The sequence below is a fragment of the Acanthochromis polyacanthus genome, chromosome 20 (assembly GCF_021347895.1).
Source record: "Acanthochromis polyacanthus isolate Apoly-LR-REF ecotype Palm Island chromosome 20, KAUST_Apoly_ChrSc, whole genome shotgun sequence".
Classification (NCBI taxonomy): domain Eukaryota; kingdom Metazoa; phylum Chordata; class Actinopteri; family Pomacentridae; genus Acanthochromis; species Acanthochromis polyacanthus.
In genome coordinates this window covers 17932860-17950100 of record NC_067132.1, presented here as the reverse complement: position 1 = coordinate 17950100, position 17241 = coordinate 17932860, and the positions used below count along the sequence as shown (strand labels likewise).

Sequence of the window (17241 nt, the reverse complement as noted above, 5' to 3'; positions counted from 1 at the left end):
TGTTATATTTGTTTATCTCCTCTTTATAATGATCTTCCAACTCGATTTTTCAGTGTCAAAATGCAAGTCACAGTGATTTTGAAGTGTTGTTTGGGTTTGTGCTGCTCAAATTTCCCTCTTTCGCAGGCCAAGAATGCTCCCTAATCCAATCCAATGTCACATTCCTCCGCTTCCCGTAATCCTGCTTTTCCGTACAGTTTTCACAAGACCTGAGATCAGCTGGACCTTGGATAGCCGTCCCCTCGCTCTTAGTGTATCCTTGGATGTGTCATGACGTTGAGATATTAAGTTCCACTTGTGCTGGTGAGACAGTTGGAGCTTCAGGCAGGCGGCCAACTCATCCTCTGTCACTGCATCCGTCAGCGAGGTGAATGGCCTGACTGACACATTTGGAGGTGCAAGCTAAGGGATTCTGCTGTTGGATTTATTCCCCATTTGATAAGCTGTCTTTTTTTTCTTTTTTTTTTTTAAACAAACACGAAAAGGCATCGGCTACGTAACACATAACTCAACCAGCAGCTTCCTTGGCTGTCAACAAGAAGCAGGTTGAGATATAACTCTGTGCTCATTAGTCATTCTGTGTGTGTAGCTCCTCAGGTAAAAGGAGAAAATATTGTCCAAAACATCAGGGTAATTGATGGTTACATGGTTATTGTATTTGCCCTGGGGATAATTAAATTCAGGGCCAACAGCAATAAATTTGACTTGAAACTTGACTTGAAGGGAGTGCTCCCATTTGTCTATCAGCAAAGACTTTCAGGGGTCTCGACCTTTATCGGGGCCTGAATCTGGAGAAGCGCAGAGACAGGTGCAGGCTCATGATGTCAGAGGGCTTTTTCCATTTCCCTCCAAACTTCTTAGGATTCCCATGATTGCCACTGAAGCAGCTTGCAGCACTTTGAGCTGCAGGGCGACACAGGCACAGAAACAAATCAGGGGCAAAAATCAAACAGCCACTGTGAAGCTTTTGACTTTTTATTATGGTGTCTCACGTTTACAACAAAATGTATATTCCACTGATGAAGTTAGCATGTTTATTCAAATACTATCTGACACGAGCAAGCATCACTGAGTACATTACCATCGAGGCAAATAAAAGATGGAGCAACACACATGAATTAGAGGCATTTGAGGCAGAAGACAGATGGTTTAAAAAAGTGTAAGACACTAACTGTTGTAAACTGCAATCGCTTTTTAATAAAAGTGGAAAAGTGATCAGGAAAACATCCACCTGGATTCTGAATTTGAATGGAAGCTACTGCAAAGGAATCAAATTTGGAGTTGAGATTAAACCTTTTAGAGGACTTTGTAAAATGCTTGGCAGCAGCAATTTGTTCCAGGGAAGTCTGGCTTAGGTGGGCGATGAGGGAATTAAAACAGTCATCAACAGTATCTACAAATTCAGCAATTAGTTTTTCTTACAAATCCAAGTTGGAAGTGACATGTGATTCATCCCCACATGGGACACTTCCTATCTGCTGTTATTTTAGCTGCAAAATCTGCATCTCAGCTCTCAACCAACAAACTGAAAGTGCTAAAAACTGATGTACTTGATAATCACAACATAACCATTCCTTCACGTTTTAGTTAAAATTAGTTAAAGTCATGGTTATGATGGGTTGAGATAACTAGGAAGGTGAAACATCTTATCTGGAAGATAAAAGAAGCAAATAAAGACACATTACAGTACTACAGAAACAACAGTTTTGTATATAATGGAGGTATAACAACACTGAATACACACCACAAAGTGACATTTATTTATGAGCAGGTCATTAGTGCAAACTTATGTTACTCTTTCAGTTGACCGTGGAAAAAATTACAACACCACTAATACTACAGTTTTAAATTGGATTCTATATTCAACACTTAATCTTTGATTTCAAGTACCATACAGTAATGACGTCCTTCAACTACTTATTAAAATTACAACATTAAATATGTAAATAATGGATTCAAGTGAGACATCTTAACATAGCATATGTTTACACTTTTGCTACCATATTTATGACTTTTAAGGCTTTGACAATGCTCTGGGCCACATTGTATAGTGTTTCTTTAAATCCTTCACTTTCGTTTGGACTCCAGGGCCTTCATCAGTGGCACCCAGCGAGACGTACTCTGTCCTCTTGGTTTCACGTGACTCAGAGTGGGCCACATGGTGCCCCTGATGGTCACGGGGCCGTCGTACTCGTCGGCCTCAGACGTGATCTCCATCTTCTGGATGATGAGCTTCAGGAGGCAGTGCTGCTTCTCCAGCATGTTGGACACCTCCTTCATTCTGCAGAAGAAGACATCAGCTCATGTTGTGACAGACTTCATTCAAAATCAGCCTTGTGGAACGTCAGGCCACTGAGTCACTAACTGTGCTTACTACAGAAACTGCTGCAAGGAGTCATCACTAGGGGTCACTCATGCATCAAAAACAGTTACCACCCTGCTTGATAGCTCTTTTCCACTTGGGTTTTCCACCACAACACATCCATGAGTCCACTTCAAGTTGTTGCACAGCCTATTTGCTTGTATTTGGAGTAACAATTTTTTAAAAATTACTTTTCATCATTAGAGTAATAGGTTTGCATACTTATATGCTTCTCGGGCATAGAAAACTGACTCTTCTGTTAATAAATGTGTGCGCTTGGTTGCTTCACCTTTGCTTCTGCTTTTTGAGCTCAGTCTCTATCACACTGCAGCCCTGTGATTTGGACTGCAGACGATTCCAGATTTCATTTGTTTCCTCTTCGCCGAAGAATATTTGCTTTATGAGGTGCTGCAATCAACAGTGGACAGGATTAATGAAAGAAAAAAGCTCACCTATAAGTTAGTGGTAAAAATCAATGCATTATACGGTATCTGTTAATGGTAAACACTGGACATACCCTGGAGCATTTGCGGTTGGGGTAGATGACAATGGAGGGTTTGTCGACACGTTTCATGAACCAGTAAGGGAGTTTGTCTTCCAGAGCAGTGTGGAGGTCAATCTGAGATCAGAAAGTTAGATGTTCAGTCAGAGGTGCACCTTTGGGGAGTAATTTTCCTTTGAGAGGCTCTGCTAAGCGTAAAAACTGCACATTCTGAAGCTTGAAAAAAAAGCCACATTATTAATTATATTCTTAGGGACATCAATCACATTAGGGCTGCACAGTGGAGTAGTGGTTAGAACTTTTGCCTTGCAGCAAGAAGATCCCCGGTTCAAATCCCAGCCTGGGCCTGGGATCTTTCTGCATGGAGTTTGCATGTTCTCCCTGTGCATGCCTGGGTTTTCTTCAGGTACTCCAGCTTCCTCCCACAGTCCAAAAAATATGCTGAGGTTAATTGATTACTCTAAATTGCCTGTAGGTGTGATTGTATGTCATTATATGTAGCCCTGTGACAGACTGGCGACCTGTCCAAGGTGTCCCCTGCCTTCGCCCTAGTCAGCTGGGATAGGCTCCAGCGACCCTAGTGAGGATAAAGCGGTGTATAGAGAATGGATGGATGGATCAATCGCATTAGTCACTTCTAAATATAATGTTGTTTTGTTGCTGAATTTGTATTGAACCGAATTACCCATAAAGTAATTTGGTTGGTTTTGCTATGTACATACAAGTGATGGCCTTCAGAATATAATCTCATACAAATAATAGTGTTAGATGCTCCATGTATTTGTAAACACCTCCAGCACAAAACACCATAGCATCTTATACCGTGCTTGTGTTTCAGGTCCTTTGTGCTTGTCTGGCTGACAGGGCAAACCCACAGCAAGGAGGATAAAAGATGTAATGCATTTTTAAAACAATGCTCTAGGCACAGACAAGCTGGTTCCTTACATACCTGCATGGCTATTCGTTTTAGGGCAGCATTTCTTTGAACTTCAGCAATGTCTCCAACTGCTAAACCAATCTACGACACAACCAAAAGACAAAAGGTTAGCACATGCTAAACATTACCATTTTTGGCAAATAAATACCTAAAAGAGCCTATCAAAAATGCTGTAAAAGCAATGAAACACATTTCCCTAATATATTATTAATACAAATGTATGGCTACTTTAAGTGCTTTAAGATGAAGCTCCAGACTGCTCCTTACCATCAGGTTCACCAGCAGGATTGGCATGAGCAGAACAAAGCCCACAAAGATGAAGTACGTCAGTGGACCAAATGGAAGTTCATGGTTCAGATTTACATCCAGGAAGTTATTCTGGTAGTTCAGTTCCCCAACCATCATCACAAAGGTTTGCATTATGGAGAGCGGCACACTGCTGAACTCTCTCTAACGACAAAAAACAAACAAACAAACAAAAAAAACGAATAATGATGTATGACTGTAGGCTAGTAAATTAGGCACAAAAAATATTATTACATAACATACATGGGTCTAACATTGATTTTTAAATGCCTTAAAGCCTAAAAGGGTTTATTTTCCAAATCTTGTCCTTTATCTGTATTAAATACAAAGATTGTTGTAAATGTTGTTTTTATAGGTACTATTACTGAAATTTTAACCATGTTCTTAGGCATAAAGTCTGGGAATCACCAAAGTCACTGTATGACATCTTCTGATTGTCTATACTATATGTGGTCTGAATCAGTGTAGTGGATTTTGAGGCACTAGAGCAGATAAGTAAAACATTTGATCTGTAGCAGCAGAAGAAAAGTCAGAGGGTCACCTTTTCTAAGTTACTGATATTCATCCTATGGGGACCATGAGCATATGCAACAATTTCATGGTAATTCACCTCCAACTTGGTTAAACATTTCATTCCATACCAGAAAAGTCATCCTCAAGCCTGGGGATCATCACATGCCAACCACTGCAGCAGAAAAGCAAAGGCAACACAGAAGTGGAAAAAGCTGCAGTTCTTCAAATGGCCACTTGAGGCTGCCGCTAAAAATGAGTCAATCCCTATGGACTACCATGTTAAAATGTCCAACTTTACAGCAGAAATAAAAATGTTTACAACCAGGTGCAAAAGTGATTTTGGTGTCTACTATAAATTTTCCCATTCTTGACAACCGTAAGGAGGTGGACTTCTTATATAACTCATTTAGCATTTAGAACCCATTTAGAATATATTACAGCTTAAAGTTATGCCTAATTTGGATGTGGCCACTTTAAATGGCAGGTGTTTGCCATCATAGAAAAGGCCCAGTGACAGGAGTTAGGCAAAGTTAGACCCTGTCAATATGCTGATGGCGAGCCCCAGCAAGTTTCAATACCAGTTTTCAGTATACCTACGGGTGACGTCGCAGACAATCTGCCCATCATTATACAGTCAGTTGGGATCGCTAAACATGCAAACGAAAGCTCATATCTATCTTTCATTTCAAATTTTATTGGGCATTCTGGAAATGCGACTGGCTTGCAGGATTTGCTTGCAGTAGGGACAAAAAATATTTAACAAATGTTTTAAACCTGTTAGAGTGGGATCTCTTTGATCCAAAGCACCACACAATATAGTAATATGCATTGACTGAATGGGTATTCATGGTCCCCATGGGATGACCAGCAGGATCAGCAGCATGACCCACTCTTGTGACACTATTACTTTTCTTCAAACATTGCATTTAAGTAACTAAGGTTAAGCTTATTGAGAATAAAGTCTTAAAGCTTCAAAGAGAATAAAGTCTTTCGATCACAACATGGCCTTTCATCTTTCCATAGGACAATGAAAGGCGCTTTAGACATATATGCTTATTTATATTGTTGCATTCCTCTCCTACCTGATTGAGCATTAGGGCATGGAATGCCAAACTGAATGCTAACATCAGGTAGAAGAACAGCATAACAACACGGAACAATGTCCTCATGATCTCCCCAAACATCACAACATAGATGCCAACGCCTTCAAACCTGAGGAAACAGAAGAATATGATAGTTAGTGATCTTAGTGACATAAAACACGCTGAAATAGAGAATTTATATGTGAATGATTAGTACCTCTGGAGATAAAGGAGAAATCCAATCCAAGAGTTTAAAACTGCTATTGCGCCTGCTTGCCAGTGTAATGAGCCCTCTGCATTGAGCATGAGAGGGATTACGAACAGAAGGGAGAAAATGGCTGAAGTCCAGTCAGCCTGGTTGGAGTAATCCTTGAAGTAACTCCAGCGCTTCAAAGTAACAGGAAAAGAAAAAAAATCGAAATGAAAATAGCATAATTGCACAAACAACCCAGATATTTCAACAACATTTTAACTGTGCATTACTAAAAATGTGATGTGACAGTGTTTCTTCTAACTAAATGACTAAGCTAAAGAGCCGAGGTGATACTGACTGTGGCCTTACAGTGATCCTGTTAATCTAAATCAGAGGACACTCATCCATCAGACCTGATTGGTAATGTGTCCACACAGGCCTGGGGCTGAACAGATTTATAGACACATGTTTTATAAGAGGTAATGACACTTGTGTAACAGTCACAGTACCTGCTGTGTTATCTGCACCACTTCCTTCACTATTGAGTAGATGTTCATGATCAAGACCATCATCATGCAGAAGCTCAGGAGCAGGCTTTGCTGTGAAGGTAAGAACAATGTTGGGATTTATTGTATCCAGTGAGAGTGCAGCACACAGAGTAATCATACATATCTCATAGTAAGTCCCACAATCTGCCACAACATTAAAACCACTGACAGGTGAAGTGTTTGACATTAATCATCTCGATGCAATACGATGTTCTCCATGGAAACCTTGGGTCCTGATGATGACATTAATCTGTACCTAAACAATATTAACCCTGTTACAGACCAAAGCCACCTCCTCCAGCAGGAAAATGTGCCCTTCCACACCGCAAAAACTGCTCATGAATTGATAAACAGAACACAAAAGGAGCCCAAGGCAAGTGTTATAATTTCAATGTTCATCCTCCCCAAATTCACCAAAGAGTCTACATTGACCCCTACACACATGAGCAGTCTAAAAGTCATGCAAGGAAAACATAGATACAACCTAATCAGAATGTATGCAACTCTGTAAGAGGCACGGACATGTAGTTGTTACGATTACACACTTTTTTAGTCCACTGAAGTCACTTAGGAAGACTGTGTTGCATACATTTGGAACAGGTTATATCTAAGTATTCCACATCCTTGTACCAGAGTGACCATGCAGACTTGATGAGATGTGGACCCTCACATACTCGCAGAAGGTATTACATCAGGCGCTTTGACGATGCCGACAAACTCCCCAGATCCCAATCAGATCAAGCTTTAAAAAATGCACCGGAACAAGCACCACCCTACAATTCACAGGACCCAAAGGATCCACTATGTCACAGTGCTGGACACCAGAGGACAGCCCTAGAAGTTCTCTCTGGGTCAGAGCTGTTTTGGCAGCGCAAGGTGGAATCTATACAAGATTAGGCAGGTGGTTTCAAAATGTAATGTAAAAACCACATAAATTCCACAGTCACAGAGCTTCAACATCTTTGATACTGATCAAAACTCTCTCTTCGGTACCTCTATGAAAGATATGGGCACCATGGTGATGTCGTGCGTGCCCGTGGCAGTAATGTTCATAGAGGGCCTTAAGGTCACAATCAGGTGAGTTAGGGGCAGTAGCCCTAACAGGTACAAGAACATGTTGAGTACATGAGCCTTGCTCCCATATGCAACCCTGTGAATAAAGAAGAGGACATTTAAGACTGACATTCAAAGTAAATCATTCACTGGCATTTTGGGGTAGAGTGAATCGTTTTTCTTCTAATCAGATCAGCAACTCCATGTACGAATGAGAAATGTTACTCTCAGGGATGAAATCACCCTGAATACACACCACTTCATTGCCAGATACTTTTTGCAGAGTGGGTGGTTGAGGAGCTCGATGCGGTTGTACTTCACCATTGCCTGCAGATAGTATAACAGAGAAATAGTCCACAGTCAATTGTACATTTTCCACAAGCAGGTAAGAACAGCCTGACAGCTAATGTCTAAAAGATTTAGAAGTATGAGTCGGTTATTGATCTGCACTTGCATAATGTAGGAGGACATCAGTAAGCAGAAATAGGCCATTAAGTATTTCTAGCATTGGGAGAAAGATGTTTGTTGAAAGGTGTTTTTGTTTTTGCAATACATCAAATAACACTATGCCATTAATAAAAAGAAATGGTGATTGCTGCATGGATGACTCTCAAACAAAGATTACAAAATGTACTTTGAGTTCAATGATTTTCTAGAAGCCTTTAAAAGAGCTCTGTAGACTTGGCTACTCACCATCTCTGTGAACATTTGCAGGCAGATTAAACTCCTTTTTAACTAGTCTCAGGTGCCTGTTAATTTGGAGCAAGCAGCTGAAACTAATGCACTCTAATACATTAGTTGTACGAGACACCCTACATTCATGAAGGTTACATGTGCAGCTTCTTGGTGTTAGTTCAGCTGTCTGGTCTTTTTGGAGCCTGTGGTAGCTCATGCAACATACTGACAGGTGTTCCTATTATTTTGTACATCACACTTACCGCAATGAGTTCTATTTGTATACTACTGTATGTGTGATGCTGAAAAAGAGTCTTCTCAGTACACGGTGGCATTAACAGCAAGCCTGACCTCATGGTTTATTCCCTCGTTAGTGGTCAAAGGCCAGTTAGAAAGACCCAGAGTCGGCACCAAGCAGTGGGCCCAACTCCTCATGTTGACTTAAAGCCACCTTGAAAGCTGTATTCATCTGTTTGCAACTGACCTGAGCAACAGGTTTGGTTATTAACTTTAACTGCTCCATTTCTCACACTAGATATTGCTAACCTCAGCATGCCTCCCTCCCTGGCAGCAAACATGGAAGGCCACTAGTATGACAGCAGGACTCTACTGTCTTGTTATTTTTCAAGGCAGCCTCAGGAATGAAAATCCAAGGACACGCACTCAAGTCAGACCTTTGCGTTAAAAAAGCAGTGAGAAAGGGTCATCTTCATTTCCGTCATCAGCAATGAGCAGCTATAGTCGCTGGAGCTTTGCTAGGTTACACAATTGCACTTCGCTAACCTGTGAAAGTGAAGTAAAGACTCTTATGTCAAAGCCACGCACCATGACTGTATAGTAGTTGCTGTCACTGCAGAAAAGTGGCTGAAGAAAGGCATCATCACTGTCCCATGAGCATAACTGTGCAAATCATGATCAGATGAGCCTATGAAGGTGAGTGGCTGAGTCTACAGAGCCTCATTAGATGGTGATGCATGACTAAAATAGAACATGCGTACTTATGAAGCGTGGAGGAACAGAATATTTGCATTCTACTGCACTTACATTATATTTGAGAGAAAAAAAAGTTACTTACATTGAGCGCAGCTAGTGGCTCAAACTTTACATTCTGGTCAGACATCTTCTTTGCTGTGAGGGGAGCCTGGAGCCATGCGAAGTCATATTCAATCTACACCACATAAAGAAGTGTTTAGTTCTTGGTGCTTCCTTTCTACACTAAGGATGTTTTGTTGTTTTGATTGTGCAACTTGTAGATAAATTACATGGAAGTCAGGGCTGTTGTGATCATCATCAGATTCCCTCACACAGCGGTCCAGTAGATGCTATTGAAGACAGTGACAAAACACAGTGACACAGCTTTATATCATTGCTTGGTGCTAAAGTAGAAAAGGCTACAGAACAGAAATTTAAAGAAAAATAGTTATGACTGTGCACACAGAATGTTGTTTTTTCTTTGCGAGTGGCAAACCTTGTAGGTCTCAGGCAAAAACTCAATCATGTCTACAATGGGACATCGCTGGATGCCTTCGGGTGCGAACACTTTCAAAGCCTCAGCACATCTGGAATAAGAAGAGACGCTTCAGAGCAACTAAAACATGTATAGTATTAAAAATGGCTGTTGAATTCCTAGCAGTAGCCTTTAACCTCTTAAGCCCGGTCGGCCCACGGGTGGGCCGAAGAAATTTTTTCTGAAAATATGGCCAAGGCTTAAGAGGTTAAAGATAAATATATATATACTACCTAAGTTAAAACTAGCTTCAGATGGAGCCTTTTGTTTTATTTTCTCCATATAGCAGACATTGATTTTAACAACATACCTGTCACTGTCAATCACAGCATTCACCACATCTTTTTTCCCGTTTTGCAGAGCTTCATGGAGGAATGAAGTGTGATTCTTGCTTAGGATGATATCAGCTCCCCGAATTAGCAAGAGCCGGACTGCAGCCACATGTCCTCCTCTTGCAGCGAAGTGGAGTGCAGTGTTCTGGCATATCAATATACAACAGGAGATACAGTACTCTGCATTTACAGTAAAACAGCGATGTTTGCATTATTGCAATGCTGCTTCTAGTGAACAGGTGTTTGCAAAGTGTGTGCACACGTGCAAAGACGTGTCTACAAATTATTTAAGCAACACTGAAATAATCTACGGTACAAAAACAGCTTCAAGACTATTCTGATGCCACGCTGAGTTGTAATAAGAAGGATCTTTCATTACTAATCCACACCTCAAACGTCTGTTCTCTTATTATGTAAGTTGGCTTGAGTGGGTACAATCTCGCAGTGCATAACACTTTACAGCATTACATCACGCACTACCAACTATGGTTCCTCAGCTAACTGGAAGGAAAAGCTAGTTTGGCGTTTTCAGTGCAGACTTCATGGCTGAAGCAAAGAGACCAAAGATCTTTAAATGGAGAAGGTTAAGAAGAGAGTCACTGAGCATGAGGCCAATTCTTCTACAATTCTACAGTTCCTACAATTCCATTTAACAGATGCTTTTATCCCAAGCGACATACATCTGAGAGTAGATTCTTGGACTCAGTGGTACTCAGTCTGAGCCATCTAGCAACCAGTAGTGAAGTTCATTACAGGCCTACACGCATACTCATAGAATGAGAGGTATCACCTTTCCCCAATGCAAGCTGTAATATCTTTTTTTTTTTAAATTCTATTGTAATATATTGTATTTTCTTTTAAAATCAATCGAGAGTTACATAAATAAGCCTATTATACGTCCTCATGGTGTCCATCTAAATGAGAGTCATCATAAAAGTAAGTGGCCAAAAAAATTACTATGTGGCTGAGAGTGATTTGCCATACAGAAATAAACTGAATGTTGGTTTCTGTGCCACCCTAGTGTGAGTAATGGTCTCACCCTGGCCACCCCTATAAAAACTGTCTGGCTCTGCACTGCTCAGATCAGCTTCAAGTCACTGGCAAGAGCAAAATAAAAGGCTGCATGACAGATGCTAAGCTGGATTTCTTGCTAGTAAGTAAGACTAGTAAGTGACAACTTACTATGTCTTGTCTTGTTATACTTTCTTGTTAGCTTTTGATCAAAGTCAAACATACAGGGGTTTATCTGCAAGTTGATGGCAAAAGATAGTATCTGCTTCACTCAACTAGTAACATACACTCAACAAAAATATAAACACAACACTTTTGTTTTTGCTCCCATTTTTTATGAGATGAACTCAAAGATCTAAAACTTTTTCCACATACACAATATCACCATTTCTCTCAAATATTGTTCACAAATCTGTCTAAATCTGTGACAGTGAGCACTTCTCCTTTGCTGAGATAATCCATCCCACCTCACAGGTGTGCCATATCAAGACGCTGATTAGACACCATGATTAGTGCACAGGTGTGCCTTAGACTGCCCACAATAAAAGGTCCTGTCTCAGAGTGAACAACTAGTCAATGCATTTGTAAGTTCTGGACTAGACACTTGTAATTCTTTGCTGTCAGAATGTCTTGATAACTCGCTCTGATCCATAATGCTGAAGCAAGAGTACTAGCAGGAACAAGCAACAGACATGATATTACAATCTGTTCATTGACTCCCTTTGAAATGAAAATTCAAACACCAATTGCACGCTCCCGCCTTGCGACATCTGTGGCATTGTGCTGTGTAATAAAACTGCACCTTTCAGAGTGGCCTTTTATTGTGGGCAGTCTAAGGCACACCTGTGCACTAATCATGGTGTCTAATCAGCATCTTGATATGGCACACCTGTGAGGTGGGATGGATTATCTCAGCAAAGGAGAAGTGCTCACTGTCACAGATTTAGACAGATTTGTGAACAATATTTGAGAGAAATGGTGATATTGTGTATGTGGAAAAAGTTTTAGATCTTTGAGTTTATCTCATAAAAAAATGGGAGCAAAAACAAAAGTGTTGCGTTTATATTTTTGTTGAATGTAACTGGCTTCTACAATATGATGGTGAACTGTGTTGAAGAGGCAGTTTAATGTGGGAATTACATTTTCTCTTGGAACGTTAGGAGAGGGAACGGTACAAAGCAAAATAATGTTGTGTAAATTAGCAAGGTTTATTCAGCTAAAGCACATGTAAGCCATCACTAGGGTGACTGTTGCTATGGACAGTAAAACTGGTGATTTGTATTGAAATTATGATTTTTTTGTTTGTTGTTTCTAAGGTCACACAATGACTCTGCAAGTTGACAGGACTGGTCCTAGATTTGTCCTGCATGAAACCCTGGAAGTCTAAATTCGTGTTTTGAGGGTTGTCATTGCTACACTGCAAGATGATCAACTTGATTTTTATCACAGGGGATCTTTAATGCACCAGAACCCTGAAATTTCCACTTGTGACCACAAAAGCTGCATAATGTTGCTTTAAGTGCATGTATTATTAATTGATTTTGACAACATTAAGCTGTTTGAAAGAATTGTAATTTATACCCCATCTTCATCGGTTTTATCCAGTAGTTTGAGATTGGCTGACAGTAGGATGTCCATAGTCCGTGTGTATCCTTCAGATGCAGCGTGGTGCAGGCAAGTCCAGCCCTTGTAATCACTGTCAACAACACATTCTCAACAAACAGGAACTAGTGACACATAAACATTGCATACAGGTTTGTATGATAAACTGGAATTTCTGCAAGATGCAAAACATAGCTAAACAGTACACAGAGAGTAGTGTAGTATGCTGTGTTTTGTATGTATGGCAGTACTAATGGCACCTGTATACATTATTTGCAGCAGTTTACCTGTGAAAAAGGGCTCCTTTGCGTAGCAACAGCTGCACCACCTTGTGGTGGCCCTCTTTTGAGGCCAAATGGAGTGGTGTCAGGCCCCGCTCATCACCTTCATTTAGCAGGCGAGAGTCTGTGATGGTCTCCAATAATCGTTGACAGGTATTGATGCGCCCATACCTTAAGGAAAGAAAAGATGAAGAGAAACATTAGATTGCAGATAAACTTCTTTCACTGTTATTTGCTGATGTCTGAAATGGAAGTCCGCTGCTACAGGGCTTGAAACTGTAGGTTGTAGGATCCACTAGGCATTATTACACAGTGAAACAGGACAAGAGCAGATTTTGTCTGTCCATTTTATGCCCTGGGTTTAACACCTTCACAGCCACAGGTTGGAGACGGGGCTCGCCTTGATCAGGGAGCCCAGACACCAAGACACTGCAAGAAAGACGCTTTCCAGATCTGCAACAAGGATGCAAAGTAACAAATCAGCAGGAAAGCATGAGACTAGACTTCAAAGGATTCCCATACACAGACCTCCAGGATGTAAATTAGCCCTGTCTCAGAGGAGACTGGTTTAGACCTCCAGCCAGGCCTTCAAGGGACCAAATGGCCGCTAATAAACATTCGGACTGATTCCTGAGCCACTGAAGGTGGGCTCAGGAACCTGGATGACAACTTCAAAGACATTCCACTCACTGACAAAGGAACTCTGGAATCACGTCAGAACCAACAAAGACTATCATCTCACAGTTCTAGACTCAGCTACTTTCTATGTACATCCATTTCACAGAACAAGTTAACTTTCAATAACTTCATGGTCAGTCCACATCTTGCCTTGCCTTTAATTCTTTAATCCTCCTGATCAGTATCAACATAATAATTCGTAACATGTCTGTCATTCACGTGATTATATTTGGTATCGTTCTGATCCCGTCTGTCAGTAATGCACCTAGATACATCCTGTTCACCAAATTACAATATTTTGGAGTTATAGATACCACAGAATCATCTGCAATTGTAATTATACGAGGGACATCTGGACTTTAGCCCTCTCCAACTGAGATTGGTCCAGATACCTCTCTTCTTTAATGACTTGCAAAAGTCCACTTTAAAAGACCACATCTTAAAATACCACTTTGAGTCCTCCTTTACCCAAGAGTCCTCCTGTACCATCAGAGTCCTCCTTCCTAAGAGTCCTCCTGTACCATCGAGTTCTCCTGACTATTGAAGTCTACTTGCCATCCATTGTTCTGATGCTTCACTCTGTCCACTGCTGTTCTGACCCACATCAACAAAGGCTGACAGGACCATCCACCAAGGCATCATCATCATCATGGCATGCAAGTACCTTTCAGTCACTGGAACTTGGTGCAACTTTCCCAAATTATCATTTCAAATTGACAGCTGCTTTCAGGTGTGGTCTCTTTATCCCTTTTCCCTCAGAACATCATATTTCAAGCGTAATATTAATCTGAGTGTTGCATTACAATATTGTGTTCTCTTCCTTCCTTTTCCATCACTCACATTTCACCATCCTTTTGTGTTGTTGTTGTTGTGCATTTCAACGTGTGCCATTTTTGTTGTCATTGTTTAGTTTAACAAATGTACATAAATCTAAGTTCAGTGTCTCAGTTGTTTCGTTGTACACATTTTGGTCCCTAACTTGCATAGATTCCAGCTACCTCAATTTTATACATAACCTGTCAAGCTAAATAACTCCCCTTACAATTCCTGAAGCTCTTCTTGACAGTGCAACAAGAAGTGTTTCACATGCTGCATTATTCTATTGGTCTAATCTAAATACCTTACTGGTTGAATATCAGGTAGACTATATAATAAGTCTGCATAAAAACCCTTAACCCCATTTAAGCAAACATTTATCCTACATTTTATACATTGGTGGAGAAACATTATTAATAATCTTACAGTTATAATTGATGAAGAAACTATATAACCATTGCAAACATTTATTAAGAAAACCTACAAGGTAAAAGAGTATAAGTTAAGCATTGGGTTGCATTAATGGTTCATGGTGCTGGAAGCTGTAAGAAGACATAAGCAGGAGGTCAGCAGCACTTTATGTCTTTACAGTGGTCCAGGTGGGGAAAGGGAATGAGGTTTCTACAAGAGTTAAAGTATGATATCATAGCGTGGCCTTCATTTGCCCTCCAGCTCTAATGAAATGGGCGTACATGATAGAAAAATCAATAAAAATAATGTTGAAGGGTCAGTCATCTAACACTATTAGCAACACTTCTTCACATGTGTCTCGTTAATTGAATTCTATTCTCGTGACAATACCTTCGGGTCGCTGTATAATAGGTATGTCCCTGCAATTAATCTTCAAAAAGCTTTTGAGTGCAGAAATTTTTTACAGGCTTGAAAAAACTAGACAGTGAGGTAACATTTTAAAATGCAGTTGCATTGCTCATTCTTCATCTGCTGCACGGCTATAGAGATACAGCAAAAATCTTTACTTTACATCGTTAGATCATAAGTCAAAGTCTTCTGAAGAAGCCACTTTGGGATTAATCTTCCATACTGTTCTGTTTCATTGATCAGTGCAATTTTCTATTCTATATATTAGCATTATTCAATATTAGTAGAACAATGTTCAAGTTTTCATCTTTGCCTGTCGGTGAAAATCCATTTTTTAGACAGAAACGGTTTGTAACCACTTCTCCTTCTTAATCAGAAAGCTCTATTCAGTCACACATTCTTAAATTGTGTGTTGAAGTAACAGCTAAAGTGGATACACAACATCCACAACACACTAGTGAGTTCCATCAGCTGTGCTAGCATTTCTTTAAACAACTTTGCAAAGTTTGAGCAACTTTGCATGAAAATCGGGTCAAATCAGTATCGTTTAAATCAAAGATATGGAAAGTCCTGCCCTCGGGGACCAATCAAACTCACTGAGCAGCGAAATGCAGGGCAGACTTCTTGTCCTTGGACTTGCACGCGAGGCCGACCTGCCCCGAAAGGCCCAGCATGTTCTTCACTGAGTCATGGATGCCCAGTCTGCAGGCGTAGTGGAGCGGGGTGCAGCCCTCGTTATCCTCACAGCTCAGCAAAGCCTTTACACTGTTATGCTAAAAGCAGTCACATTATGCATGTTATAATCATACACAATAACCCACATCATATAGCAAAATGTGTATAACAAGTTAAGGAAATGACACGTATCTTAAAACTGATAAAAGGTATCCATTACCACTATAAACCAACACATTCTAATAATATTTACTCACAGATACAGACAGTTCCCCTTCACACACTTTCTACATGTATGTTCTTTATGCATCATTTTGAAAGCTGTTGCAGCTTTAGGTCCATCATGCAATGTTTAAAGAACTATCTGCCTTAATGACAGTGTAACAAGTTTTATCTGCCGGCCTTGAATGCATGCAGGCTCAAGGCAAAAATGATCAAGGGCATCCTAGTAATTAGATTCCCAATGCTGCACGACATGTTTGTCTAAGCAGCACACTTGTTTTGATAAGCTGGTTGAAGGTACCTGTAGCACTTCTTCTGGGAGATTTTTCAGGCCCTTGGGCTGCAGAATGGCCAGGTGGAGGAAGTTACAGCCGCATTTGTCTTTCACATTTACATTTGCCCCTAAAAAGACATTAACATATTCGCACGTGTTCAGAACCTGCGCTACAAGCCATCAAATTACAGATCATAGGAGCGCTGCTGCTGCTGCTGGTGGAGCACAGCGCTGTAGCTCACCTTTTGACAGCAGCAGAGCCACAGTTTTCCATGCGCCACAGCTCGTAGCCAGCAGCAAGGGGGAGGTTCCTTTACAATCAATGCTGTTTAAGTCGGCACCCTGAGGAGAGAATGCACTGAAGTATAATAAGAAAGTACAAGACACGTTGGAATTTTGGCAAATAAATAAAGGCATTATGGGGAAATTGACAATGATTGCATATCCGATTTTGGTAGTACTTTAGATAATAAACCTCTGCCCCAATCAGTAATTCTCCAATTGTAGCTGTATAACCTCAACTTTGCACTGCAGGTCAATCGAGCCTTGCTGAATTAGCATGCATGGGATGGAGGACACTTTTGCGCAGAATTCAAGATAATATTAAAGCTTGAAAGGGCAAAATACTCCTGAGCAATACACCCTTAGATTATGTCTTACAGCAAAAGTAGCACTGATTAAAGAATGCTCTTATGTAAGCTGTTGTGCTTCATACTGACAGTAGTAAGTGAGTGGACTCCCAAGGCAACGGAGCATATCATTACCTACATTAGTTTGTGTGGGTGCAGACTGCATTAAAAACCTTTCACAACAGACTCATACTCTGAAGTATTTCGTAACTGTAGGAGTGTGG

The 17241-nt window shown here is 40.5% G+C and overlaps 1 protein-coding gene across 1 annotated transcript in view; it reads right to left on the bottom strand.

Moving 5' to 3' along the window:
• Positions 1-959: 959 nt before the first annotated feature.
• trpa1b (transient receptor potential cation channel, subfamily A, member 1b) overlaps positions 960-17241 on the bottom strand; it is a 29169-nt gene continuing 12887 nt past the window's right edge. The window contains exons 11-29 of the mRNA XM_022195016.2: positions 16631-16730; positions 16416-16516; positions 15815-15990; positions 12911-13075; positions 12603-12717; positions 9989-10155; positions 9640-9730; positions 9434-9493; positions 9247-9339; positions 7753-7823; positions 7437-7593; positions 6405-6494; positions 5920-6089; positions 5703-5832; positions 4069-4251; positions 3814-3882; positions 2880-2981; positions 2652-2770; positions 960-2281 (exon numbers count right to left, since the gene is read on the bottom strand). Of these exons, the coding sequence (XP_022050708.2) occupies positions 2068-2281; positions 2652-2770; positions 2880-2981; positions 3814-3882; positions 4069-4251; positions 5703-5832; positions 5920-6089; positions 6405-6494; positions 7437-7593; positions 7753-7823; positions 9247-9339; positions 9434-9493; positions 9640-9730; positions 9989-10155; positions 12603-12717; positions 12911-13075; positions 15815-15990; positions 16416-16516; positions 16631-16730 (2373 nt within the window). The 3' untranslated portion in view covers positions 960-2067. The remainder of the gene's footprint in view (positions 2282-2651; positions 2771-2879; positions 2982-3813; positions 3883-4068; positions 4252-5702; positions 5833-5919; positions 6090-6404; positions 6495-7436; positions 7594-7752; positions 7824-9246; positions 9340-9433; positions 9494-9639; positions 9731-9988; positions 10156-12602; positions 12718-12910; positions 13076-15814; positions 15991-16415; positions 16517-16630; positions 16731-17241) is intronic.